This window comes from Phoenix dactylifera, chromosome 3, assembly GCF_009389715.1.
Source record: "Phoenix dactylifera cultivar Barhee BC4 chromosome 3, palm_55x_up_171113_PBpolish2nd_filt_p, whole genome shotgun sequence".
Classification (NCBI taxonomy): domain Eukaryota; kingdom Viridiplantae; phylum Streptophyta; class Magnoliopsida; order Arecales; family Arecaceae; genus Phoenix; species Phoenix dactylifera.
The window spans coordinates 6411059-6438944 of NC_052394.1; the positions used below are offsets into that span (position 1 = coordinate 6411059).

Below are 27886 nucleotides of genomic sequence, written 5' to 3' on the forward strand. Positions count from 1 at the left end.
TTGCACGGTTGAAGTGCTTTTTCCACTCATGCAGAAGTTATTTTTCTTGAAGCCTTTTGACAAGATTACATAAAACAATCCAACTATAGTGATGATCAAAATTTTGGTATCTCCGATTATTGACAAATGTTACTGCTTGATATAAATCAACTCCTATCTACCTTATGTCACGGCTAGGCATTGAGCAAGTATGTTTGACTTGCGGTTAGAATTTTAGGTGGCTTTGAGTGCCAAGCTTGTCCTCAATCTGGGTTTGCATTGTCCACTTTGGCCGCTTGGATAAGAGGCTTCTTGATTGACGTGGGCGAAGAAGGTTGTAGAAGAGTGAGATGCATATGACGGGATGGGAGCATCAACAAGACATAATTCTATGTACATTCTTCTTCCCATAAGGGAACTTATAATTTGTAAAAATTTGGTATTTCATAATAAACTAAAAAAAACTTTTGAATAGTTGCACAATCACATTTCACTTGACTGGTAGGTGTAGTATGTCATATTTGTGGAGCCACGTCATTAGTAGTCACAGCTACCAGTCCACCTCTCCACCTAAAATATTTAAGTAGAATCAGTATTAATATAAGCCAATTTGATGCTGCCGCACAACTCGTTGATTTTTGAGATGCGAGACACGAGACCTTTAATACTTTGCATCTCACGACTCTTGATGTATGATTTATAATATAACGCCACATGAGACCATCAAATGCTAAACGACTCCCCAGGTACTGCTCTGCATAAAATGGCGCGCCATTCTGACACGGAGGCAGCGTGGTCCCACTTTTTATGCCCGACGGGGCCCCACTGCCAACTCAGACCAAGTCCCCCTAAATGGGTAACCACTAACCACAAACCACTAACCACAAGTTAATCAAGAAAAGAAATTAGAATAACCCTGATTATCTGACCTGTAATCTGTCATAATTAAGGAAGGATAAAGGGAGGGGGAAAGCGAATTCTGTTGCTCTCCCTCCCAAACAAGCATCTCTTGCTGTGGCCCAACGAACCTTCCTCCAATGTAGAGAGGAGAGCGAGTCCTCCTCCTGCTCCTCCTCCCATCACTCCACCTCTCCCTCCCCATTCCATCGGTTCTTGCGCCGATTGGGATCGTTGATAATGCCCTGCTCCCCTTTGTCGCCATGCTCGCGGATTCGATCATGGCTGCGGGATTACGATAGGATCCAGGCGGTGGCTGTCGTCCTCATCTACATCCAAGTGAGAGGATCTCGTGTTCCCTCGATCTTGGAATTTCTAGGGTTTTCTCAATCTATAGCTCCTCCCCCTCCCTTTCCAACTGTCTCGTACTTCTTCTTTTCCCCCCCCTCTTTTCGTCGCCGAATTCTGTGTTCGATTGCATGTTTCCTCGTCAATGTTCGAACCGTTTTCGGAAATTAGGTTTATTTCGCATACAAAGTGTGTTTCTTTCTTTCTTTCTTTTTTTGAATTCAAGGTTTTGCTTCCACCAATAGAAGTATCGTATTGATTTTTGTTCCGTGTGATTCATAACGTTTTGATTTTTTGTATGTATTTAGGGTTTAATTTTTGTTTTCGTTTAGTAATTCAATGCAAAAACTTAGGTTGTTCCGAAAAATTTGCCTGTATGCAGTTAATTAACTTCTAATTTAATTTCATATCAGGCGATTATTTTCTTTTGGTGCAGTAAAGTTGAATTTGTTCTATTGCAATGAGATTTGTTGCACTTTTATTGATTTTTTGTTTTATAAACTTTCAGATTGGTTGTGCTTTGATTGGATCCCTTGGTGCATTGTTTAATGGTGTGTTGCTGATCCATCTCGTGGCTGCACTCTTTGCCCTTGTTGCGATCGAGAGCAGTAGCCAGAGCCTTGGCCGGGCTTATGCTGTACTTCTTTTCTGTTCCATTATGCTTGATATTGCATGGTTCATACTCTTCACCCATACAATTTGGTATGTTACTCAAGACTCTATGAGTCAAGCCTGTTAATACATACATCGCACAATTTGGATATCTCAGAGAATCTATGATTCTTTTGGAAGATCTAGTTGGCCTATATTGGGTACAGACAAGAGAACTAAATGAGTACTGCAGTGTTATATACTGGATTTGAACCTGGGACCTCCCCTATGTGGAGAGGGATCAGTGTTATAACACTTTCTGTCACTAGTTGATTGAGATAGTTGTATAATATTTGTTATCCACTTTGCTGCAATAATGATTAATAGTACAAGTTGTCCTAAAATATTTAAGATTCCTTAATGTTAGTTTAGCCTGATAGATGTGCAACATGCATTTACGTGTACCAATGCAGATTGAATGGGTTGGAAGTGGCATCTAACTGTCAGAGCAATGCATCTCCATTAAACTTGATTTGAACATCTTAGTTCTGCATTGTTGTCATTCTGTCATACATTTTACTATTTTTTGTTGAAGAAGAAGAGAATGCATCATCCAATCGTGCATTTCTGCTCTCGTGGCATGCTATATTCATTTTCTCCATCAACTGGTTACGTGGAAAACTAATTAGTTGCTTGATGCCTATATTTTTACGCAGGGAGTATGATCCTGAGAAATATGGGCAATTCTTTGTCTTCTCAATCAGACTTGCCTTGTCAATGCAAATTGTGGGCTTTACCGTAAGGTTATTGTCCTCATTTCTGTGGATTCAGATATACAGACTGGGAATTTCATGTGTCAATAGTACAACCTCTCGTGAAGCAGATTTTGACGTGAGGGATAGTTTTTTGAATCCTCCAACTCATGAAATAACCTTGGAGAACTCCAATGCTGATGGCATTATAGGTGGCTCTATCTATGATCCAGCTTACTACTCCTCTGTTTTTCAAGATGCTCAAGATAAGGGATGTGTCTGTGAGGTATTGTTGTTTTCCACTCTCTTCCAAAGGAACATTAAAGATTAAAGAACAATTAGAAGACCAACAATTAATGATGCTTGTGCTTAGCATATGCCCTATTTCCTAAACATGCGGCCCAACTAGAGAAAGTGATGTTACCATATTGTATCTGTTTGCAGGGTGATAATCAAATTATTGGTCATAATAGTGGCTTGGCATCAGTTGCTGAAACTTCACAACTTCGGTTAGGCCATAGCAGGTCCTACCATTGATGTAAGTAAGCTGCTTAGCTTAGAGTTTTTATTTTTTGTGTTTCTTTCTTGATTTATTTTTTTAATCCATCTGCTCAGTAAAGCAATTAAACTTATTCGAGAGTCTCATCTTCTGGGTTTTACTTGCCTGCCGTTGTTAGGATAAGATCAATATTAGCTATAATTTTTCTGGAAGACATCTCCATTTCTGGAATTTGTTGCTAGTCCATGACTATTTGGATAAGGTACAAAATCAAGATTCAATAGAAGGACTTGCTCATACACACATGTTCATAGCCACATGGCTAATTTGATTTTTCTCCACTTGGTCATATGTGACTTCTGGACCAGAAGATTGCATGAGCTGATCATACTAAGCCCTGCAATGCATGGAACCAGTCTTATACATGTGCTCAGCATTTATATGCTTTTTTTGGGCATTTGGTTCTCTAAAATAGTCTGTGGAGTTTAGGGGCTTGTTATCCTGGTTACTACAAGTTGATGGTTCCCGAACCCTACATACCTCACAAATATGCAACTTCCCCTAATTCTGCTGCAACAATGATTTCTTAATGACTGCAAGCATGGCAGGAATAATCACATATTATACTCTACGCATTTTGGAGAATCTACACTAGCATTGTGAATATCAGAGATGAAAATTAAGATTTCTTTGTGCATTTAGTATCACGCAATAAGAATTTCCATACTTTCCCATGAGACAGACGTCTATCAGTTTTGCATGTTCAAAGAACACTGACCATAACAGCTGGATCGTCAGACTGTACCTCTTACATACAGTATGGTTAGCTATGAGAAAATCTTCTCTATGTTATGGGTGTTCTGGTAGTTACAGACAACCTATTTACGTCTGTTCAAACACATAAGAGCAGAATTAAGGTCTTTTAACTGATCTGCGAGGTAAAGCCTGATTATTGCCTTTCTGCATTTTCTCCTCTGCTACCACTTGCACTGCATCCTTGTTATAATGGATATGCTAACTAGCATCTATGGCAAGTAGAATTCATTAACACTTCTCATACTACAATGTACTGTCTCTTTGACTTGCTCTAGAAGGGCAAGTAGTCATTTACCAATACGTACTCTACCAAGGCAGTGCTTTCCTTACATTATATATATAATGTTTGAAGCAATGCTTAATAAGGTGCCATATTAAATGAATTCATGCACGGGATGGATCTTAAAGTTATATTGTATTTTAATATATTCTTTATTTTCCGATTTCCTGGAAGGGATAAAAGAAACATCTTGTTTTTTCTTCAAAATTTTCTGAGCTCTAGCGGACCTCTCACTAGGATTTGAACCCAGATGAAGTTCTGACAATCTGTCGAAGAAAAAAGAATGAATTAATCTTGTAGTATTCCCAAGAACTAGGTACAAATATGTCTACGTATATGTTCGGAGCAATTCTTTTGATGTGGTGCCATATTGACTGAATTCTTGCATGTGATGTATCTTAAAGTTATATTAATTAATTATAGATAGGCATTTGTGCCATGTGGAATCGTATATAATTAGGTGGATCAGATTATACCTTCTTAATCAAGCTTTATAAATCTTAGGACCAGAATCTGGAGAGGGCAGAGGTGTGTATGTGGGATGCGGATATCTTAAAAACACTTCAAGTAAGAAAGTGCTTGGGAAGCAGGTGGAGTTCGAGTTTTTGGGAAGTTTTTGAAATGAGTACTCTACCCTTGATATAAGTTTCTTGCTACTGAGATTTTAGTGTAGACATGATTTTAATTGAAGTCCCCATACAATCAATATAACTAGGAAGTTGCTTTGAGGGGCAAAGGTGCTGTTTACATAAAGTAAAATGAAAGAGTAAATGCGGGCCCTTCTTTGTGAAATCAAAGAATCCCTGGTCAATAAGGAGCAAAAAACCCAAAATACTTGGAAACATATCAGTTTAGTAAAAACCCTTCAAACATGAAAACAACATCATATGGCAAATCCCAGGGTGGATAGACAGATAGGAAAATGATCAGTACATCTTTGTTATATTTAGATTAGAGTGAGTAAAATTGAAAGTTTTTCTGTAGTGTTGTAATGAAAGCATGTTGGTCACACATGGAAAATCATTAAAAAATGCAAGATGATTGACAGTAAATATAGATCAGAGTGTTAGGAAGTTGCAAACAGACTAACACTAGGATGGTACAGAGACTTGAGTGATATGAATAGTCATAGTACATTAGAGGAAAGTCAGCCTTCACAATATTAGAAGAATTGAGACCTAGGTGCAACCACTTGACAGATTTCGAGAGTAGTTTGAAGAAAAATGTGAAAGGTATACATTGGCTAAATTTTTGATCCATGCAATCGAATATTAACAAAGGATACAGAAATGTAGTCCTAATTATATATGACATGGCTTGTTGGTTATGATGGTGAGTCAAAATCCTATAACTGCATATTGCCTAGATAACAAAGGATACAGAAATGTAGTCCTAATTATATATGACATGGCTTATTGGTTATGATGGTGAGTGAAAATCCTATAACTGCATATTCCTAGATAACAACTGGTCTACCATACAACTTATCGCATTAAAAACAAAGCTTCTGGCAAAGAGTCTTTAGAAGGTGATATGTTCGTCAAAGTGAGGTAAGATTCTTTCTTCAATCTCCTACGATATATTAAGTTTATCAAAGGTATAACTAAATAATTTAATGAACAAAGTTAGTGTGTAGTTTTAGCTAAAATCTACATACTAGTGTTTCGAAAAGATTATATGATACAGTTCAGTAGCAAGTAATTTGACTTTGATTAATTAGATAAGGGATTTAAGAAATTGAGTGTTTTATTAATTGCACCTTGATAATATGCCTATGCAAGGCTATCAGGACAACCATTTTACCTGTAATGAGTTTTATCCTTTTCTCACCTGTTTTAACAACATATATAGAACAAGTTGGTCTCCATTTTTTGGGCAATCGGTAGCACTCTCTATTGTCATGGGTTGTGAGATTATTGATTACTACTCGAGTTTGCTCTGAAAGAGGTAAAGCCAGTGGATGGAATGGATGAAGGGGAAAAACACACTTCCATTTGAGCATTCCATCATCATGGATCTACTGGTCGAGATGTGAATTATGATGGATTCCCTTCATAGTTTTTCATCAGAGTCCGCCCGTGAAAAGGATTGTCAATTTGAGAGTATTGGATCCGAGTTTTGATTATGATTAAAATTTTCATATTGAGAGATCACCTAATGGAAGATGAAGATTGATGCAGAAAAATCTCCAGATAGAGAGCAATGGAGCCTGAAGAACTTTTCAACGGTGGTTACATGCATCAAATGGAAAGTATGCATCTTTAGTTATACCTTGGAAAGGGCAGCAGGACCAGGGAACCTGATTACCATAGATTTTGTTTCTTATGGGCTTCTTATCTTCCTCTGACCTACTTTTTGAGTGTCTATCCCTGGATCAACTTATATCACTTTAGAATGAAATCAATTTTTGAATATTTTTTATGCTGTACAGTTTGAGCCCCCAGAAAAGAGCATAAACTGCATACCAATCATTTCCTGTAATCTACTTTCTGAAGTATGGACTTGTTGAATCAAATAACTTTGAATATTCTGTTTTTTGAAGTAGGGTAGCAAAAATACTGAACCTGCACGGATGCTACATATTAAATTAGTTTTAGCTCGGCATTGTTTCCATTCTGTCCAAATCCGCTGCAGCAACACAGCTACAACTTCAGGTTGTTTGATACTGTCTCTAAATTCCAATGACGAAGGATCTTGTTTTCATTTTTAATCTAAACTTAATTATTCAGAACATACATGGAAAATTAGAAGGAAGAAATTAATCTATGCCAGGTGACAGTGGAATATTAGGCCTCAAACTTTTAAATACATGATGTAGTGATATTATTTCCACCATTTCACATGTATTTCTAACTGTTTTTTCTGCTGTGCAGGTTGATAGTACATTGAGAAAGCCACTGGGTCGATGAATTACTCTCTACCAAGCATATAACTCTGTTCAGCATCTGTCCCATGCGTTCTCCTTTAACTTTCGTTTCCTCAACCTGGGTCATGCTGTACAGACAACTCGTCTTTGTATAGTTAGCCATTTTTAGCTATTTTTTGGCCCAGGTTTAATAGAAAGAGAACCACAGTTTTTGCTTGCCATTACATGCTATGGGAATGGTGGTTGTTGCTTCAGAAACTGGAACGCGAGGATAAGAGGATATCAGTTAGGAATTTGGAAGCCTTGTTCTTTCCGGTATGTCCTCTTGTCTGTTGAGAATTCTTAAACTTGGTTTTCAGCATCAACTACAGGAGGGGTAAAAGAGGATAATTGTTGCTGGCTATCAATTTCTTTGCCGTTGATATCCAACGAATGCACTTTGTGAACGAAATATTAGTAGCTACAGGTTCCTTTGGAGTTAAAGTCAACTTTGCGAAGCATTGGTCATGTGGTTGACTTGTGTGTATAAAAGGGCTTCGAAGGTGATGACCCAGAACTCCTGCAGAACTTCTAATTTTTCAACCTTAATGCTTTGCTAACTTCTTGTCACGCCAACTCAAAGGCTTCTCATATTTGTGATACTCTTACAAATACCTTGCATCAATGGCAAGTGCTAAATGATTTCATGTGCAATAAATCGTAGGTATAAACATGCAAGCACAAGCTACTGAGGCGAGGATGTTAAGAAACCTAAGGATATAATGAAGAAGCCCATGGGATCAAGGTAAATTTTAAGGATATTGCAACCATTTTATGAAATGATTTCTGTATCTAGAAAAGAAAGAGAAGCTATGAAGCAAATCACCAGGACTAGCCTGCTATGGCGATGGGTAATGCCTCATACGGCAATCAAAATTTGGTATATATAGTACGCCAAACATATACTTGACCAATCTTACCATCATCATCCTGACACAAGAACATTTCCACCTTTAGTAGTTTAGGAATCAATGTGTAGCCATGCAATGTTAGTGGCGAGTCCATTAGTGTATTTGGATTTCGGGAATACTGCAGGTAAACTGTACCTATTTTGCGACGTGCATGATGGGCTCCTCATGGAACTGTTTTGAGTGTTGTAGAGCTTGCTTTATGATTTCAAAAACCAACAAAATGGGATTGTACGGTCTGTGCCATGCTATTGTTGTACGGCCGAAATTGTTGCATTGATACGTACTGTTCATACCTTGTGTAACGATCAGGCCTGATGCCTGCCAATGTACCGTATCATCCATATTGATGGGTATCAGTGTTTTTTAAATTGTTGGAAGTTGTCAGTTTCATTACGTACTATCGATGAATACAATTCTGAAAAAAAAAAAACAAAAGATAAAAGAGTTCAGTAAACCTTGGCCTTGTTGTTAATAGGCTAGAAGACTTCGCTTCCAGCCTGCAGGGTATAATGAAGAAAATTTTCCCTATGTACATAATTAGGTTAATCTTGGATAAATGTAAAATCTATTTTAGCTTCCATTATATAAGATACCTGTGAATGGAAAATATGGATGGCTGTTAGTCTGTTTCAGAACTTCTTTTTCAGAGATTATGTAACTTCAGAAATATTTTTTTATTTCTTTCTTTTGTTTTTTTGCTAGTATAATTTCTCTCTAAATAAATATAAGAGTAACTAAACCAGATTATCTATCACCAACAAACCTTTGGCAAGTTATGGGTTCGATTTTCCAATACATAGGCCCTCATTTCGACTACCATATATATGAATTTTTATTTTTTGCTCATCTGCCTGTGGGGCTAGGTCCAGGTGGTGGAAGAAAGGGTGCAAAATAGAGAGGACGAGAACAACTTCAGTAGACTTCTCAGTTTTTTTTTAAAAAATAAAAAACAATCCCAAACAACCCTGGCCTAGGCTAAAGAGGTGGCATAACAATAGCATGAAATTTGGAAAATCTCACTTTATAAGAATTTTCTCCTAATATGCTCACTAGATGATGGTTTATGCGCAATAATATGCAATTCATATAAGCAGCTAACATGCAATAATCAAATTAAAATAGGGGGGTTTGGGAAATTATCGCGAAAATTGTTAAGAGAAACTAATCTGCGATTATTACTTATTTAGGAGGTTAATTGTAAATTATTGTAGAATAATTCTTTTTCATATGACCCTATAAGTGCTAGTATTACATTTAAACCCCTTGGGTTGTACCTTTTTCACACACCCGCCCCCCCGCGCCCCTACTCCGTCACTCCGCTATTCCACCGCCCCGAGGCGGCCGCCGTTGATCCCCACTACGCCAGCAGCCCTCCTCCGCTGCCGCCCCTCCGCCCCCACCGCTATTATCGTCTATCTCTTTGGGTAGCTTGCGTTCACCTGCGGCCACGCCGGCTGGAATTTCTTCCCCGTGGTCGAAGTCATGTCCAGGTTTCGATCTCTATGGAAAGCTTCGGTGAATGCTACGAAGAGAGGTAATCTAATTAATACTAGAGGAATCCAGATTATGTGTCATCGAAGGAAGTAATTAGCTTGGGATTTTGATAGTATAGGGTTTCTCTCGTTCTTTAATTTTTATGTTGGTGTTTCTATAGTGGAGACGATGTAGCATAGTGGTGTCGAGTCCTAATTTCTTATTCTTGATCAATTTATCATGGAGAGCATGATGGAAACTCTGCGATTTGAGAAATTCAGAGTAAGGTTCGAGTTTATCGTGTCACCCTGATGTTGGGGAAGTAAGGGAATCTTTATTTGGTTTGCCTGTTTCATCCTTCTGCTTATTTCAATTTGTTAAAAAACTCAAAGTGTGTTAGGAATATGATGTATAAAGTTAAAGAAAGGCCTCTCTTTTGATTACTCGTTATGGTTATTAGAGCAGATTTTGGAGATATAATGGAGTGGATATAGGAAAGTTAGGATTAAGAGGGTGGTTTAAAGTCCAAATGGGACTTTCTACCCCGACTTTCATACAGGACACTTTAGAGGAGCATGCCTTGTATATATTCGAGGGAAATTTAAACATTGGGCAAACTTGTTTGATGATTTAGCAGGAAATCCTTTACCTCTAGCGTTTCTCCTAAGATAGACACCTGATCATGTCGTGTTTTTAAGACTTTATGCTCCATTTCTACTGTTGTCGATTCCTGTAGTCCTTTCAGTACAGGATATAAACTGGCATATGACATGTCTATTCCACATAGTTATTGCTTCATAGAGCTTAAAGATGTTGCAGAAAAAAGAGTTCATTGGGAGATATCTTATTGGGTAATTGCATTATACCACATGTGATGAGAGAGCTAGAACTCTTCTTCTTTCTGTAGAACAAATGCTCAGCGAAAAATCTAACGAACACCATTTACTTTATTGCATAATTGATGATATTGCTTAGAAAATCTATGTAGGTCTAGTAAGAGATTGAACTCCGTTATTTTACATTTTTGCATGCATAGAATCCTCGATCATAATTGCCTTTGCGCTCATTGGGTATATTTTTCTTCATTGAAACTGGCAGCTGTAACTTGAGGGTTCTAGTTCTGTTGATTGCGAGATAGCCTGCCCATAACCTACTTCAGAACTAACTTTCCTTGAATTCATTCCCATAAAATCTGTAATGCGACAAAGTTTGTTGCATTATGTTTGGTTTCACTTCTGACCTACCTTCTTTTCACTATTTTATGCTTAAGTTATTCCTCTCAGATCTCAATCCAAATGCAATTGAAGTAGACTAGAAGTTACTGTACAAGAACCTAAATGATTCCTTTGAGTGAAGGCATATGCTTATACTTACTAATTTTTCTATCCACAATAATTTGCAGCCCTTAAATGGAATGTAGAAGACTTAATGCCACCAAGTGAAAAATATGTATTCAATTTCAATTCGAAGGAAGAGCTGAAAAGGTGGCATTTGTACTCTGATTCAGAATATGGAGGTAATAATTCCTGTGTTTCATTTCTTTCAGAAATTATTGATACCATTGGATTTTTCTATTGACTTAACAAGTTGTTTATCAAGTGTTAAAATTTGATACTAGTATAATCTTGTATATTCTTCTTAAGATGAATGGGGCTTTTTATTGGTCAGTGTCCTCAACACAAGATAAAGAAGTTCCATCAGTTGTACATATTTGGTAGTTGGTGTCCTTATAAATATATTGCATTTAATACTTCTTAGTGAAGCTGCATATTCTTGTTTTTATTCAAATATCTCTACAATTAACCACCTTTTGTAGACTGTAAAATTGCACTGAAGTTACTTCAAATGATAATTGACCTATGATTGTTAGTATATTTCATAAGGACTTGTCATAGGGCTTATGTTATTGTTGACTTTTGCCCAGGCGCAGATTCATTGAGTATCATTATTTTGTTTCTATATGTCACCAATAAAATATTGCTTAATTTATGTTGCCTAAACATCATCATGACTTCAACAGACTTCATCTTCCAGGTTTGTCATCAGCTTCCTTGGAAATCACTGATGCTGGTACTGGTGCTGGATTAAGCGGTATGCTGGTGTGCTTTGCTCTGTCTCCTAATATCATTCATGCTGTTTTCAGCAAAATTGAGTGTTCCTTGCAAGGACAGTGGGATTTTTAATAATATATTCGTCAAGAAACTTTGAACTATATTTTAATGGGACATATTCTAGCGACAATCTCTACATTCTTTTTAAAATTTTTTTGAATTTTTATCAAAATTTTCTCACCCAATTGAAAAAAAATGTCTTTCTGATATTTTTTTGCTTATTTGTGAATGGTTTCTGATTTTTTGTGAAATTTTTCACATGATTTTGTAATCTTTCATTGTGATGTTTCCTCCGTAATGGGCATTTCTATGCATGTGCAGTTGGATATTTTGTAGGTTATACACACACACACCCATATTTGTATATGTGTATATGGCAAGCTACATACTTTTTCCTATGATTACTTTTTCCATAGTTAGATCCTCTTAATCTATGCTAGTTTTGTGACATTGAGAATCTGTGCATGAAAGTTTTTTCTGGTATCTTATTATGTTTGGTGATGCTGTGTTGCATTTTCTCCACGATATTTTATTTTCCATGTAAGTCTGTATACTTCTATTTTGCAATCATTCTTATGTCCTGTGCTGTATGAAAGGGATTTTCTTGGGCAACCTTTCCAAGGATGTAACTGAGGGTTCCACATGGAGAATGAACCGGAGTGGTTTCTGTGGAATGCGGTCAAAGAAGGTAAAGATGTATCTCCAACATTTCTTAAAATTGACATATGATGATTCAAGAATTGCTATAAAGACTGCTTTTCTGATATTTAATATGTTAATTCTACCTTAAAATTTACATCTTTGCAATATTAGCTAGTGTCCATCTAACTGTTGTATTCTCATTAGAAATGATAACTGTTAGAAAAACTTTTATGTTTATTCTTAGGTGTAGGCATTAGATAGTATATCGCTCCTTCCCCTTGGAAACATATGCACACACACATAGAGAGAGGGAGGGAGGGGAGGGAGGCTCTATAGCTGGCTGCCTTTTCTAGTGTTTAATCCCTCCACTAATTCTGAGAAGACTGTGTGCTTCCCTTCTCCCCACACCCATGTCATCATTCTGCTCCATTGTTAGCACTAGTGACCCTCCTTCCCTCTGATCTATCCACCTACAATACCTTCCCATGCCCTAAACCATAATTTGAGCAGGTTGAGCCTGGCCCAGGTTTTATCCTTTTTCCCGTGCCTAACCATTCCTTTTCAAAATTGGGTCCAACTTTGGGGTGGCTGAGCTAAAGCTCAGCAGTCCATCATCCATACCTTGAATACTTTTTTCGACTCTTAGTAGAGAATGGTAGGAAAGTCTAAATCCAGAAAAGCCATGTAAGAAATGCAATCAGAAAGGATGCTGCTGGACATGGAAAAAATGGTGAAAGAAGTGAAGTTATATGTTCTTTGCAAAACAGATTTTTGAGAGCGCCCCCTGAAAAGATCGTCTAACATGATACAAAGTGTTGACAAGAATGAAACAAGGAAAGTAAGACATTTTAAAAAGTACCTCAATTCTGTACTTTCTTATAGATTATCATCTATTTACTCTTTGCATGCCATCTGTCCTCTCTGATTGCAGTTTGACGGCTTCATTGACTTGGATGCATATGATACAATAGCCATGAGACTGAGAGGGGACGGAAGGTGCTATATATCTACCGTAAGTTACTACAAACTTGAATTGGAAAAAGATCTGAATGCTGATATCTTATTTTTATTTTTTCCGACCCGAGCTTTAATCAATTTTAGATCTGGAAATTGTACTAAATCTTTGAGGGACAATTGTTTCTGATGCAGATATACACGGAGAACTGGGTAAACTCACCTGGGCAACAGGAAGACAACTCATGGCAAGCCTTTGTTTTTGTACCCAAGGACGAATGGCATATTGCAAAGGCAAGTTCAGTGCCCATTTAGATCTCAGCTTTTGTTTTGATGTTGTTAATGATGATATTTCATATTAACTAATTTATCTTTTGGTGCATCTATTCTATTTCTGGAAGTTGTGAGCTGTGTAGTTGCTTGCTTAAACATGTAATTTCAGATCCCTCTACTTCGATATTTACCAACATGGAGGGGAAACATTATCAGTGCGAAGTTGGAAATGAACCCATCCCGCATAGTGGGAATGTCTCTCTCTGTTAATGCTGAAGGTGGTGTACCTGGTGCTAAATCTGGACCTGGTGACTTCAGAGTGGAAATTGATTGGATTAAAGCATTGAGAACATTATAAGCTATAGCAAGCATCATTTGTTTTAAAAAATATTTCACACTTTGGGACGACCCACCAGCAACCATGAGGTATTTGGTCCTCATTGCAAACGTTCAACGCAAACTATTGCAGGGCCTTGGAGATTTTATTTGTGCATTAACACTCTCATATTTGGGCTGCAGATGAGGATACCAATATTATGCCAAGCCTTGACCTTCTTGACTAAGAACTTGTTCGTCATTTGAGTGTCTTTTGTAATTATTTGTGATGTTTCGAAAGCTCTCCAGACAATAGGAAGCAATTTCTTTTAATAATTAATTTTTTTATTGGTAGACCTGACATCTTAGTCTTGATCATGGAGCTTATGGCAAGTTATCCTACATAGAACTTCAGTTACATGAGGTTCGCATGAAAATGAGTTTAGATGTTAATGCTCATCAACACAAATAAACTATGATTTCATGGGATCACAATTGTGAGTAGATTGCAGCAAATTGTGCTTTAATCTTGATAATGCTGGTTTTGTAATCTGCGTGTTAAGCTTCCAATGGCGATTAACTGGGTGCCCACTTTATTGAATGTCATTATTTCATCAGCCTATTACCAGGGCTATTTCAACTACTCTAGACCTTGGGCTATTATACGGCAGTTTATCAAGAAGAGTTACGCATATTTTAAATAGCATATTCATGAAAATTCTGTATGTGAATCTAATGGCTCGCACTTATTTAATAGTGAAGGCTATCTAGACGATGCAGTGTATGAATTTCCGAGGATCAGCATTTGTACCAAAGTCTGAGTGGTAAATACTTGAAATTTGGCATTTATATCGAAGTTTCAAGTGGTAAATGGTTAGGATTAAAAGAAGGGAGTTTCGCCAGATTTAGGATTACAGCAGGTGCAGTTCAATAACCGCAACAAGGCTTCCTGATACCTAAAAACTATTGTTGACAAAATTGGTGACAAATCATATCCTTTTTGATATATGAAAATGAAGAGGTTCTTCACTTAGCTATCAACACATTGCATCATTACCATCACTGTTATTTTATGTTCTTGAGGTGTTTGAGAACTAATGTGCATCTCATGCGAGGAACGTCGAAGCCAAGGATAGCTGCATTTTGTACAAAGAAAGACAACAATGCTTGTTATTATAGGCTTATTTCTCACATAGATAGCCAATCCTGAATAGCTAAGGATTAAGACTTAGTTGAGTATTTCTCACATAGACCATGATATTTTGCATAGAAGCGGCTTAGAGATTATCAACCACCAAGGTGGTAGCACAGTTGGAACGGAACTTTGTTTCCAATGGAGTGACCCAGATTCGAAATGCGCGGATGTCGATTAAATGTGGGGACCAGATACCTCCCGTCTGGCTTGCCCGTTGGGAGCGCTATTGATCCTCTGGTACTAAGGTGGTGCTGGGGTAACTTACTCACGCGTGGGGCAACTCACATATCGGAGAGGGTATGAGAAATGTTCTACCCGCATGGAATATTTCCTGATGGAAAAGGGGCCAGTGGGGGCTGCTACGCGGGTGAGGGTCCCCTCTCTTTTGTACCAAAGAAGAAGAAGAAGAAGAAGAAGAAGAAGAAGAAGAAGAAGGAGGAGGCATCACTCTCACCGTCGGCCATAGCAGTCGTCGTATGAGAGGTACCCTTCTTTTTCTCCTATTCAAGAACTTGGCCTTGTTGTTCGGCTCTCTTTGGCTGGGAGAGCTTAGAGAGATGTCCGACTCCTCTAGTACCACTTCGAGTTGGATTGCCCGGATCCACAAAGCCCCACCACGAGTCAACTCCAAGGGGAATCCATGCACGTACACCACAAGCTGCCCCTCCATCTCTTGGCCGTGAATGCCCAAACTGTGGCATCTTCTGATTTGCAGCACTGATTAATTGCATGATTAGTTCAGTTGTGTCACTGTCATGCGTCCACCTCTCTTTTCCACTTCCAACGAATGCGGTCTTGAATGGTTGCTCAAAAGCATTCAGTCTTTCACGTTTTAAGAGAAAATTATGCAAGAGTTGTAAAGTTTTTTTTTTTATATTGCTGAATGATCCATTTCCCTGTTAATTTAATTTTTCAGATTATAATAATACTTGCTGATTAACAACTTGACAAATAAAACTGGTCAAGGGATCAACCCCTTCATTGGCTTAGTTGAGGATCAGGGTTAACCTGGTATGGTAAGAGGATTGGCTGAGTTGTTTCCTGTTATATTATTGTTCTATTGTACAAAAAGAGTAATACTAGGTGGCTTAATTCCTTGTAAGGAGCAATGGCAATCCTCTTCCCGGATGAGGAGGAATTGGTACAACTCGTTGCCAAGTAGGCAAGTTGATTATGGAGTTATACCAAGTCTGCAGATCTGGGTTCAATGAATTCTTGTCTGCAATTTATAAGCATCCGGAGGCAAATTTCATTTGCACATGGTGGGTATCTGATTTTCATAAGTTGCTCGTTTTTAGTACTTCTGAGTGGGACCTAAGGCCATTCTCGTAATCTTTGTCCTATTGTTGCACTCTCTCTCTCTCTTTATGCATACATGTCCATAAAAGAAGATGAAAGAAAGGGAGAAAGAAAAAAAAAAAAAAAAAAAAAAGGAAAAAAAAAAAGATAGAAAAAAAAAAAAAAGAGAAGAAAAAGAAAAGAAGAAGAGAAGAGACATTGACAATATCTATCAAAATGCATGATCATAATCATTGCCAAAATGGGGCGAGAAGGTGGAAAATCCTACTCCATTAAGAAACCGTGACGCTTTTATCCTATGAGAGTCACGTGTGTGCGTGTGTAGGTATTGTAGATGTTGACTTTGCTTGAAAAAAATGGTATAGCAACTTGATGCATGCTACAAGCACACGATGAGAGATCACACCTAAAATCATACTTATTTCTATAAGTATTTGATGGGCCATATATTTAAAAGTCTTTAAAGCCATCTTCTCTAAAGATTCTAAAGGTATGCATATATTCATGTACGCATGTTCATTTACATGAAACAACTTTGGCTTATAAATATTATCAATAATTGGGCACTTGTAACGCATGCTGAAGGTAAGAGAGAAGAAAAAAGCAGTAGAGTTTAATTGATTTGAGAGTTGAAGCCAATCTATATAGGAATTGAATTAAAAAAAGAAATAGAGTGCAATCTGATTAGAGGTTTTATTAAAAAAACCAAATTTCATTGGATAAGGAGAAAATAAAAACACATAGGATAGTTAACACGAGTTATTAGGATGATTGATATATTTTTAAGATAAATAAGAAAAATATTTTTGATATAAAAAGTGACAAATGAAATCGCAACTATCATATATGATGCTAGTATTTGACATGCAAAAAATAAAAAAAGCTTTGACTTTTTTTATAGAAGTATATTTTTTTCATAAAACTTAGATCAAAAATTTTTAAATTTATTTTTTAAATAAATAAATAAATTTTCAAAAATAAATAAATAATTTTATTGCATTCTAGTACAAGAAAATACACTGTGGCTGCAATTTTCGGTCAAAGAAAGTAAAAGTGATTTTTGGTAAAAGAATTGAATTACGGATCAAAGATTAAAGCCAACATGTCGGTGGTAGCCGGGTTTATTTTTTAACTTTTTATTACAATATATCTATGTTAGCAGTGACGTAGATAATTAGATTCTAACAAATAATAAAATTTGGTAGGAGACGATGTCAGGACAACCACGCAAGCATGAAGCGGTGCACGTTTGACACCGGACTTCGGTCATTACGAAGTTGGAAACTTCTGGAATGCAGTAATATTTTTTTGGTAAATAATGCTGTAATATTTTCACCACGCAACGTCCATTCCAGTAATTTGAAGTCAAAGTCCTATTAAAAGTTAAAACAACGGGCGCAGGGGAGAGAGAGAGAGATTGCTTAGAAAAGCAAAACTAAAAATTAAATTAGAAAAACAAACAGAGCATTTACGATTCAGAAATAATGAGAGAATATAAACAGAAAATAAAAAAAATAATTAGAAGCCCACCGCCGCCCCTTGGGGTAAATTAAAGAAAGGGGGAGAAATCCCAATACCTTCGTCCCTCTCTCTCCCACGATTCAAAAAGTAATTTTTTTAACCAATCGTTAGTAAATATATTTGAGAAAATAAGAAAAGAGTTAATTTGAGATTGCGTGTCCGATTCTTCTCCCATGGGCTTGCTGGTGGTTTTGAGGAGATGAGATTTATCTGTGCCCTTCTAGATTCTTCTACTGTGACTTCTTCGGGGTAGATTTAAATCCAAGCCCACCTGCTTAGGGTTGTGAATGAATCTTCAAAATCTTGGGTATTTTTGGTAGAAAGGGGAGAAAGATTTGATTTTGATCGAAGTTTTATGTAGTTTTAGCTGAGACTCTGGGGAATTTGATCTTGGTCGAGAGGAATCCTTTATCTTAGCTGGTAAATTTCTGTTCTCCTCTTCCATTGAGCAACACGATTTTATTCTGCTGGTCTTTTATTCTTGAGGGGTCATGGGGGTCTTCTTTTTCTCCTGTTAGTCTCTTGGATTTGAACGAAAGGAATTTCTCCTTTATGAGAGATTTTTGGCTTTGGTGTTGTGAAAAAGGGGGTTTTAATTGATTTTCTATGGATTCTGTAAAAAATCTATTCTTTCTTGCATCAAAGATCAGTTTAGTTTGATCTATACTTCACCATGAAGGAGGATCAGAAACTTGAGTTATCTCAAAATTTCACCAGTCCGAGACCTGATTTTTCTTCGTATCTTTGTGGTGGAAGACAAGAATGGAGATTTTCTTTTGCTTGAAGACTGGTCGCTTCGAGCAGATGATAATTTGCTAGAATTTTGCTTAATATTTTGTTCTTTTTAAGTGCCTCTTTGCCTCCTCCTTCCTTATTGGATTCATTGCATTTCTTGTGATAGCTAGACAAGAAGGCTGAAGAGAAGGGCAGGAAGAAGATGGATGAAGCTCTGTTTGATAGGTATTGGTGCCACATGTGCTCACGGATGGTCAATCCGGTCATGGAGGTGGAGATCAAATGCCCCCATTGTAACTGTGGATTTGTAGAAGAAATGGATGGTGGGGAAGACTCGGATGCCGCAGATCTGGGCTCCGACCGAGCTCTCTCTTTGTGGGCTCCAATCTTGCTTGGAATGATGAGTGGCAGATCCCTTCCCCGAAGGCTCCGAAGGGAAGAAGAAGATGATGACTCGGATCAAGATCGCGACTTGGAAGCCCTCCTCCGAAGGAGGAGGAGGAGGAGCTCGGCCATCCTTCAGCTGCTCCAAACCCTCCGGGAGACAACCGGATCAGAGTCTGATAATTCCGAGAGCGAGAGGGAGAGGGAGAGTGATAGAGAAAGGGAGGGGGATGGTGTGATCCTGATCAATCATTTCAACCAGGCTATAATTCTCCAAGGATCCTTTGATACGAGCCAGACTCGGCGCCAAAATTCGAACGATAACAGCTTTGGTGCTTCTCTTGGAGACTACTTTCTTGGGCCTGGCCTGGACCTTTTATTGCAGCATTTGGCAGAGAATGATCCTAACCGATATGGAACGCCACCAGCTCGGAAAGAAGCGATCGATGCGATGCCCACCGTAAAAATTGAGGAAGCCATGAGCTGCTCCATCTGTTTGGAGGATTTTGGAATAGGCGAAGAGGCCAGGGAGATGCACTGTAAGCATAAATTCCATAGCGGGTGCATACTACCATGGCTGGAACTCCATAGCTCGTGCCCCGTTTGTAGGTTTCAGATGCCGGCAGATGAGTTAAAGGATTCAAATGGATGCGATAATAGCAGTAGGGTGGAGGTTGGAGATAGTGGTAATGGAGGGATTTGGAGGAGATTCTGGCCTTTCAATGGGCTCTTCTCATTATCGGGGTCCCAAAACAGTGCAACTTCTTCTTCGGCACCACCACCATCATCCACCTCTGGTAGTAACTCTCAACCTAGTGAGAACTGAAGGTTGTTGTTCTGTGCTTCTCTTCTTCTGCTTCTTTGTGTTTGATGCTAGCGTGATGTACATAATGTTTCATTTGCTGAATCTGGATCCTGGAAGAATAAATCCTGAGCTTCTTTTCTTTTGCTTATTTAACATTCTTTCCTTGGGTGTGTTGAAGAGTTTATGTTCAGAAAATTTAGGCTGCAAACTCTGGAATTTCTCATGTCTGCTTATCTTTTGGAAAAATGCGTCTGAACTTCTACTATTCAAGAGTTGGATGGAGAATATAAGTTGGAGAAGATAAAACAACTTATGTTGAAGGTGATAGATAGTCAAATAAGTATTGATCACTGAGACCTAGTAAAGTTCCTATTTCCTCATCATCTAAAAGTTTGTTTTTCATAAATTGTCTTCAGAATTCATGCTCAAGCAATGATTTCATATTTCATTGGGACCCTGGATTTTTTAGTTGCCTCTAAAAGTTTGGTAACCTTCTCGATTGTTGGTGCAATCCTTATAAACATAGATCAGTGACACTCTAGTCTTTCTCACCTTTTTTAGATGTTGCCTTCTGATGATAAGTTTGATATTATTGTAAGTCCCAAAATCTTTTATGCAGCTCAAGCCAATCTTGATTCTGGGCACATTTTTGTCATAAGATTGATCTATAACTTAAACCTTCCAACTTCATTGGGCTGTTGGACACTTTTGAGACTGTTAGTTGCCCCTTCGAGGACAATCGACGACGAGTCAAATGGAACAGATAATTGAAGATCAATTTTGATGCCTCTCTCCTGTTCAAGAATTGGTATAATTCTCACAAGTTGGTTGCATGATTCTACTAGTGAAGTTTTTGTGGATTGCACTCCATTTTGGCAGGCTTCAGGACTTTAAACTACTTCTCTGATTAGAAAATTTCTCGAACCAGGGTGCTTTATGTTTTGATTCTGGAAATGCAATTTTGGTTGTTGAGCGTGCACGATCGATTATACCAAAATATGGTTGTGTTCTTCTGTTATATGTGAATAAGTCATGGTTTTGTTCATCTTCTATTTATGCAAATAAGTTGGTGATGACTTGGAAGTATTTGTTAGAGTTTTTGGGTAATGAACAGCCATTGCTAAATTAATATAGGGCGTGCTTCTTCTTATATGAATGAATCCATGGTTGAGATGGTAGTGTTGTTAGGGACTAGAGATAATGGACAACCATTCACAGTCCAAAATAAAAAAATGGTAAGCTATTGGGATAAAGGGCTAGCCCAAGCTTATAAATCTATGTGGCATCTTTTTTTATTAGTCTTTGTGGGACTATAACAATCTTTTCCGCCCAACTTTATGATGCAACTTATCATGGATTAGCTTCTACTTGAGGGGAGGGAGGGGGCATCTGACTGATAAAACTATGATGCACATTAGGCTTGGTCCTGATGCCATATGCCATATCCTGCTTTCTCGTTGCTCGCTTAAACCTGAAACGATTTCGAACGGGTCTAAACCTGTAATATTAAGCTCGGCGGACCAGGTCAGATCTAAAATATGAGCCTGCTTATCAAATGGGTCGAGCTTAGATTTACATCAGCTCGGCCTGAATGTTGTATGATATAAAATAAATCACCTTTTTCTCGTGGATTCTTTTCTCATGGATGCCCCCCCCTCTCTCCAAATAAAAACCCCTCCCACCTCTCCCCCTCCTGCCATCGACGCTTCTCTCTAAAACCTTAGCCTCTTGAAGAGCTTCCACAGCCTTCGGAAGAGCTTCTACCATTGCTCTACCACTAATCATGTTGCTGCTGACTGTGTTACCGCTCTTTTTGACATTGCTTGCTGAGATGATGCACTTGACGTTGTGGAGCATGTCACGCTGAGTCTCCTCCATACGGTTGTCAAGGAGGAGAAGCAGGGGAAGGCGGTGGGTTTTATAAGATCGGGGTAGCATTTGTGAGGATGCTGGTGAGAAAGGGGAAGATGGGGATGATGGTCAGGGAGGTGATGGCTGAGATAGAGAGGATCTGCAGCGAGTTAAGCAGGATGCGGATGATGGTGGTGTCATTGGAAAGGAGGATGGAGGAGGCTGAGCTAGGGGAATCACTGGCGAGAGTGAGCGGTATCAGCCAAGGTATGCGAGAATTCGACGGTTATCGACGTTATTAAGACCCGTCGTTCGATGTTGGAAATCGGATTGGATCAAGTCGAGGAGTGGGACTTAGGCCATCAGAAAGCTCGATACATGGCTTGAAGCCCAAAGCCCAGGTGAGTACTCGGGTGGGGCTGGAAAGTAGGCTCGAAGGTTGGGTTAGGTAGGTTCTGAGCGTTAACTAATTTTAGTTATACCTTGAGCTGAGCCTAGCTCGAATATAGCCCGGCCAATCCGTTGAACAATATAAAAGCTTAAGCTATTGGGTGGAGGATCTATGCAGGCTTATAAAGTTGTATGATGCCTTTTTTTATTGGCCGATGTGGGATTATGATACATGCCAACTAAAATACCATATAGGTGTGGTTCTTCATATTTGAGGACTAGTTTATCATTTGTGGCTAAGAAATAAGTCTACCAGGTTTATGCATCATATGAACCTAAGTTGTTGGAGTTACCATGAACTAGTCCCTCGAATGGCGAAAGGTATATTATGATGATGAGGACGGAGCACACCCTAGGGATACAGCAAGTGCTGAATCGTTGATTGGTTTCCATCTAGATCGAGTCCATCTTAGCTTTCTATCATCAACTTTTCATGTAGAAGCATTGAGCACTTGGGAGTAGGTCTGTAAAAATTAATCATGAGTGCATAGATTCTGTTTCAAAGGACCATTTCTGATTAACAAACAACACTTTATAATCCATAGTTTCCCAAAATGAAATACCCTTTTAATGTACCATATGATCTGATTATCAACCTTCATTTAGGGAAATAAGCTATTCAGTATCCAAAAGAGAGGCCGACTATGTAAGTATGCAAACATTTTACTGGTGCCTCGATCGTGTGGTTAAATAGATGACATAGTTCCTTTGGTGGCTGTGGCATCATTTTCCAAGACAACGTCAGGAGTTATTTTGTCTTTGAAATTGCGAAACATGATTTGGTTCAGACGTTTGATGCGTGCTATGGTGGTTGGCAGCTGGCTGAGAGCACAACGTTTAACAAGCCAAAAACTCGCTGGCTCCCCATCTTGATAAATGCATCTACTCAGTATACGACATCCATTTGATTGTCCTAAAGTTTTAAAGCAACTCCAGAAAAGTGCTCGCCCAAGGGAAGTTTGAAGCACTAGTAGTCCAATTTATCCGATCATCACATATAGTTCAAGCACCTGGCCAAGCCATCGGCTCGCAGTTCGATCAAAATATGATGCTTTTGATCTGAGTGTTCCCATGGCCAATACCAGTCATGCTAGGAAGAGTACTAGGTAAAGAAATAATTCTGCCTAGAAAATAGCCTGTCAAGAACCAGCAGAATACAACTAATATAAAATCCTGCGAGCACAAGAATTAATTTAAGCACCTTTTAATCAATACCTTGATTTGAGCTACTCAACAATTCAACAGTCGTATATCAAAACAAGAGTAGGGGATATTCTCAAAAATTTAAATGATGATTTAAACGAAGAAGATTAACACACTCAATAATTGTCATGAAATATATAAACTTTAAATATCAAAGCAACCAAAATCTGCGAGAACATTCTCGCAATAAAACCTTACATAAATCAAAATTATCAAAAAGTTCATATCACCTTCGGGGAGAAAATCTGTATCTCCTAGCTAAAGCAACCAATTTGCAGTTTTTCCACGTCCCTCGCAGCCCTCGCAGCACAACATCTGTATTTCCATAGCATAACAGCACAATCAAAATAGGGGCACGTAGACCCTCCAGCAAAACTGCCCCTAGAAAAGCTTGTTCTCACCTAATTTACAGTCAAGATCTTAATCACAGATGCAATTCCAATCCGATGCAATGCCACAACAGAATCTCCTGCCTTGCAGAGACCCTTGACCTTAGCATGCTGAATGGCAAATTCCAGTGCTTCGTCAGTGGACTCTGTGTCAGAGGCCTTTGCAGTTGCAGCACTCAAGACCGGAATCAATCCTCTAAAGATCAAGCTGTGCCTTGCAGGAGCCTCGTTGCTGCAGGACCAATCAAAAGAATCAGTCTTCAACTCAGGAACCACAACTGATAATATCGGCATCGCAGGCCTGTACTTGGCAACCAGCTTCGCGGTGCTTCCTCCCCTGGTCAGGACCAGGATTAGCGTTGCTTTAGCAGAGTTCGCTGTTCGGACAGCGGAGGATGCAAGGCTCTCTAATGGGCTCATTGGTACTGGTGCTCTCGCCATAATGCCTTTGAAAACAGCTTCATGATCCAAGTATGATTCTGCTTCCAAGCAAATCTTGGCCATAGTCTGAACTGCTAGCTCTGGGTAAGCCCCAGCAGCTGTCTCTCCACTGAGCATCACACAGTCGGTGCCGTCCAGAACTGCATTAGCCACATCGGTAGCTTCAGCTCGGGTTGGGCGAGGAGATTTGATCATGGATTCCAACATCTGGGTTGCTGTCACAACAGGCTTCCCTTTCATGTTGCACTTGAAAATCATCACCTTTTGAGCATAGAAGATCTTCTCAATTGGAATTTCCATCCCCAAATCTCCTCGTGCCACCATGAAAGCATCTGTATTTGCAAGTATGTCATCAAAGTTTGCCACCCCTTCTTGATTCTCAACCTGCAAGTATTCATAATGAATATAAAAACTCCGAATTGTGTATACAATTGTATAGTTTGCATATCTGCATTAGAATTCAGACAGTTCAACAAACCTTCGACATCAGCACAATTGTCTTTGCATGATCTCCGAGCAGCTTTCGGACCTCCACAAGGTCAGAACCTTTGCGCACAAAGGACAAAGCAATCATGTCAATCTTGTTAGGGACTCCCCACTTTAGGATGTCTTCCTTATCCTTCTCCGTTAGTGTAGGAAGATCCACAATGACTCCTGGAAGATTGACATTTTTCCTTTCACCAAGAGCAGCTGAATTCTCGCAGCGGCAGCAAACCAAGCCTGCTTCCTTATCACAAGAAAGCACTGTAAGCGTGATTGTCCCATCAGAGCAGAGTATGACACTACCTGGCTTCAAATCCTCCGCTAACTTCTTGTAGCTCATGGATATCATGTTCTCGTCGCCCTTTATGCTGTAATCTGTGGAGATAGTGATCTCCTGACCCTTTTGAAGGCGAATGGGCTTTCCATCTTTCAGAAATCCAGTTCGGATCTCTGGACCCTGCAGCATTATAGATTGGAATCTTATAAGCAGTGATATGCATTTTCTCAAGCAACAAGATGTTGCAATTAAAAATCTGGTAGTTACAACATCAATGAGCTCTTTACATCTTCACTGCATGAAATTGACCCCCAATCTAATACTTGAACCCTGTTCAAATATAGGAATTATGTGCTCATTTTTCAGACTCACACAAAACTCAGTCAGTCAGTAATTTGATAACAATATTTTTCAATTGTATTTTTCTCTCTCAGTTCCATCTTCCATCCTAAGCAAAGTTCCTCAAAATTATCATTGCTATTGCCATCAATTTCTTCCTCATTTTACACCCAGTCTACTACAGAGGCCAAAACCACAGCAACGTCTAGGTTATGCCGTACAGTAAATAGCCTACATAAAACAGAGACTCAGCAACAACATATTATATCTTCTCCTTATTTAGATCTACAAGTCACGATGTAACCATGCTGTCTACTTGCAAAAAATAAGTAGGATAATCTAAACCAACATCTGATCAGAAATTGAAACACGACCTTCAAGAAAGCAATCTGGCCCATATCAGTAACAGTAAACCTGAGCAAATTCTTTTCCCCCTCAAGTTACATATATACGAACAAATGAAAATAAAAAATAAAGAAATGAACTGAATTTAAGACAATTCTATTAAGAACCTAAAGGAAATTAAAGATAGAGCAATCAGATCATCAACTGCAAGTTAAATGAGATGTAACTTGGTAAGGAGACGGTGAGTAACAGAGTATCAATAGGTCCAATATCCTAATGAAATATAAACCTCCAGAAATCATCTCCTAAAATCAAATACAGCATGCAAATGGTTGATGATGATGATGATGTGACATCCTATGCCAACCAGACGTTTATTATGCGTAAAAATAGAAGTTCAGAAATCGAAGTCTTGTGCAGTTCATCAATATAACCACATACAGCAAAGCACTGTTAATTCCGCTGTCCACCGAAAAATAAAAACGATAAAATAAGGGCAGAAAAACAACAAAGATATCAAAATAAATGCAAGAAATACAACACATCAACTCGAGAAAGAATACTGGTTGTTATATCTTGGCATGAAAATAAATAAACATGGCTGAAAACCCGAAACCAGAGTAAATGAGGGTTGACGATGAGAGAAAACTCGATATGCAACAAACAATAGCATTCCTAGCGTGATAAAACTTAAATTTTGGAATCATAATAAGCTTCATATTAATTAGACTTTCAAATTAACCATAGATAAATCAATAAATATTAAAATGGGAACCGACTAAGAAGTTAATTATTAAAAAAAAGGACAAAATATTAAATGGAAAGATCGTTAGAACAGTTATAAAAAAACAAACTCAAAATTATAACTCGATCAGATCTATAAATCGGAAAACAACAAGACGCCAAGGAGAATTTAAAGAATAAATACCCAAAAATCCAAAACATGAACAGAAAAATTCGAAGATCCCGCCCCCATGTCGACATCCCGTCACAAGGGGGAAGAGTCAAAGGCCTTACCTTGGTGTCGAGCATGACGGCGCAGAGGATCCCCGTGTTGTCCATCGCTGTCCGGAGGTTATCTAGGGTTTCCTGGTGGTAGGCGTGGGATCCATGCGAGAAGTTGAACCGGGCGACGTTCATCCCCGCCCTCAAAAGCTTCTCGATCATCGGCACCGACCTCGACGCCGGCCCCAGCGTGCACACGATCTTGGTCTTCGGCCTCGTCCTCACCTCCGCCATTCCTTCCGCCTTAGATCAACACAGAACCGGCGACAGAGATCAAAAAGGAGAGAATCTGGAGCTAGAGAAAAGAATCCTTAGAAATGGAGATCGATCGGAGAAGAGGAGAGGAAGAGGACAAAGGCGTCTCTTTTCCTATCTCCCAAGTTTTCTAGCAGTCGACGATGAAAATGAAGTCGCGAACAAAGCTTAAAAAGCCCCGGGTCGCCTTCCATTTTATAATGGGGACCGGGATTATGGTGATCCGGCGGAGCAGCTAGGGGGTTGGGTGTCTCGCCCTAGGAGGGTAGGGGGGAATCTATGGGTGATTTGCCGGGGGATTTGGGGCGGTGAAAACGATGGGAGCCGTCGGTTTTGGGGGAAACGGTGGATGATGGGGGGCTCGACGCTTTCAGAAGATGGCAGGAGAGTGGTGGGCCAATGGAACATTCTGTGGTCATTGGACCAGGGCGGTGTTCTTGGAAGCGGTGGTTTTGGACGGTGGAGGCTAATTTTGGAAAGTCCTCGTGCTTTGCATGTCGTGCAAGCATTGCGGTTCTGGTTGCCATCCCTTCCCACTGCACGTGCAGGAAAAAGAATTCCACATTTTGAAATCTCATATTATTTTTTTTGAAATAAAATTTTTGTGTTCACATTATTATATTTTTTTTCCAGAAATTTCATGGCGATGCGACTATGGCCCGTTTGGTTCGCGGGAAAAGAAGGAGGAAAAGTGTGGTCAACGAGAAAGTAATTAAATATTTCTTGTTTGGTTGAAGTTTTTAAAGGAGAGAAACAAAAAAGTTGTATTTTCATAAGAATATGATTTCCATATTTCATGAAAGAGTCTTTCCCATGAGAAACATGAAAAAATTACTTTTCCAAAAAAATCTTTTAGCATTAAGGAAAGCATTAAATACCTAATTTTTATTAAAGACATAATAGAAATTATACATAACTTTTCCAAAAAAGTAAATGGTCAACCAAACATAAGCACTTTAAAAATTTGTCACTTTTCCATGGTCAACCAAATATACCAAAAGTACTTTTCTAGGCATCATCTTCTTAGGAATTTGTTTTCTAGAAATCATATTCATAGAAGGAAAAATGCTTCGCACGAACCAAACGAACCCTATTAGAATTGAATCTTACGCTCATTGAACATCTAATAAAATATATTTTAATTTATTAATTTAATTAAACAT

The 27886-nt window shown here is 38.7% G+C and overlaps 4 protein-coding genes across 9 annotated transcripts; 3 read left to right on the forward strand and 1 right to left on the reverse strand.

The window, feature by feature from the left end:
• The first annotated feature begins 969 nt into the window (after nucleotides 1-969).
• LOC103701049 lies at nucleotides 970-7643 on the forward strand. Of its 2 annotated transcripts, XR_003384520.2 has the most exons (6): nucleotides 970-1215; nucleotides 1733-1926; nucleotides 2532-2853; nucleotides 3012-3105; nucleotides 7036-7343; nucleotides 7495-7643. XR_003384520.2 is itself a non-coding variant. In XM_026802207.2 (5 exons), the coding sequence occupies exons 1-4, from the start codon at nucleotides 1117-1119 to the stop codon at nucleotides 3102-3104; spliced, it is 708 nt and encodes a 235-aa protein (XP_026658008.1). In that variant the 5' UTR covers nucleotides 970-1116; the 3' UTR covers nucleotide 3105; nucleotides 7036-7431. The 2 variants fall into 2 exon arrangements, 1 of the variants encoding a protein (XP_026658008.1); XM_026802207.2 differs by lacking the exon at nucleotides 7495-7643 and having other exon boundaries at nucleotides 7036-7431.
• Nucleotides 7434-14107, forward strand: LOC103701048 (probable complex I intermediate-associated protein 30). 4 transcript variants are annotated; one of them, XM_039124412.1, is made up of 8 exons: nucleotides 7434-7570; nucleotides 7732-7812; nucleotides 10854-10967; nucleotides 11486-11542; nucleotides 12159-12250; nucleotides 13136-13216; nucleotides 13354-13452; nucleotides 13601-14107. In XM_039124412.1, exons 3-8 carry the CDS (start codon nucleotides 10880-10882, stop codon nucleotides 13787-13789), a joined length of 606 nt encoding a protein of 201 aa, XP_038980340.1. In that variant the 5' UTR covers nucleotides 7434-7570; nucleotides 7732-7812; nucleotides 10854-10879; the 3' UTR covers nucleotides 13790-14107. The 4 variants fall into 4 exon arrangements, 3 of the variants coding, with proteins under 3 accessions (XP_038980340.1, XP_008781209.2, XP_038980341.1); XR_005510953.1 differs by lacking the exons at nucleotides 7434-7570; nucleotides 7732-7812 and adding an exon at nucleotides 9258-9512 and having other exon boundaries at nucleotides 13601-13857; nucleotides 13951-14107; XM_008782987.4 differs by lacking the exons at nucleotides 7434-7570; nucleotides 7732-7812 and adding an exon at nucleotides 9258-9512.
• Nucleotides 14108-17848: 3741 nt separating this feature from the next.
• On the forward strand, nucleotides 17849-19843 carry LOC103701051 (E3 ubiquitin-protein ligase SIRP1). 2 transcript variants are annotated; one of them, XM_008782993.4, is made up of 2 exons: nucleotides 17849-18181; nucleotides 18667-19843. In XM_008782993.4, the coding sequence occupies exon 2, from the start codon at nucleotides 18699-18701 to the stop codon at nucleotides 19704-19706; it is 1008 nt and encodes a 335-aa protein (XP_008781215.2). In that variant the 5' UTR covers nucleotides 17849-18181; nucleotides 18667-18698; the 3' UTR covers nucleotides 19707-19843. The 2 variants fall into 2 exon arrangements, with proteins under 2 accessions (XP_008781215.2, XP_008781214.2); XM_008782992.3 differs by having other exon boundaries at nucleotides 17863-18181; nucleotides 18663-19843.
• Nucleotides 19844-23250: 3407 nt separating this feature from the next.
• LOC103701052 (pyruvate kinase, cytosolic isozyme) lies at nucleotides 23251-26900 on the reverse strand. The gene is made up of 3 exons (XM_008782994.4): nucleotides 26481-26900; nucleotides 24498-24959; nucleotides 23251-24403 (listed from the first exon to the last, which is right to left on the reverse strand). The coding sequence occupies exons 1-3, from the start codon at nucleotides 26700-26702 to the stop codon at nucleotides 23591-23593; spliced, it is 1497 nt and encodes a 498-aa protein (XP_008781216.1). The 5' UTR covers nucleotides 26703-26900; the 3' UTR covers nucleotides 23251-23590.
• Between the last annotated feature and the right edge of the window lie 986 nt (nucleotides 26901-27886).

Coding starts and splice junctions, on each gene's coding strand:
- LOC103701049 (XM_026802207.2), top strand. CDS start 1,117: ATGCCCTGCTCCCCTTTGTCGCCATGCTCGCGGATTCGATCATGGCTG. Junction 1,216..1,732: donor TCGTCCTCATCTACATCCAA/GTGAGAGGATCT, acceptor ATAAACTTTCAG/ATTGGTTGTGCTTTGATTGG. Junction 2,854..3,011: donor ATAAGGGATGTGTCTGTGAG/GTATTGTTGTTT, acceptor ATCTGTTTGCAG/GGTGATAATCAAATTATTGG.
- LOC103701048 (XM_008782987.4), top strand. CDS start 9,461: ATGTCCAGGTTTCGATCTCTATGGAAAGCTTCGGTGAATGCTACGAAG. Junction 12,251..13,135: donor GTGGAATGCGGTCAAAGAAG/GTAAAGATGTAT, acceptor CTCTGATTGCAG/TTTGACGGCTTCATTGACTT. Junction 13,217..13,353: donor GAAGGTGCTATATATCTACC/GTAAGTTACTAC, acceptor TTTCTGATGCAG/ATATACACGGAGAACTGGGT.
- LOC103701052 (XM_008782994.4), bottom strand. CDS start 26,702: ATGGCGGAGGTGAGGACGAGGCCGAAGACCAAGATCGTGTGCACGCTG. Junction 24,960..26,480: donor CCGTCATGCTCGACACCAAG/GTAAGGCCTTTG, acceptor ATAATGCTGCAG/GGTCCAGAGATCCGAACTGG. Junction 24,404..24,497: donor CAATTGTGCTGATGTCGAAG/GTTTGTTGAACT, acceptor GAATACTTGCAG/GTTGAGAATCAAGAAGGGGT.
- LOC103701051 (XM_008782993.4), top strand. CDS start 18,699: ATGGATGAAGCTCTGTTTGATAGGTATTGGTGCCACATGTGCTCACGG.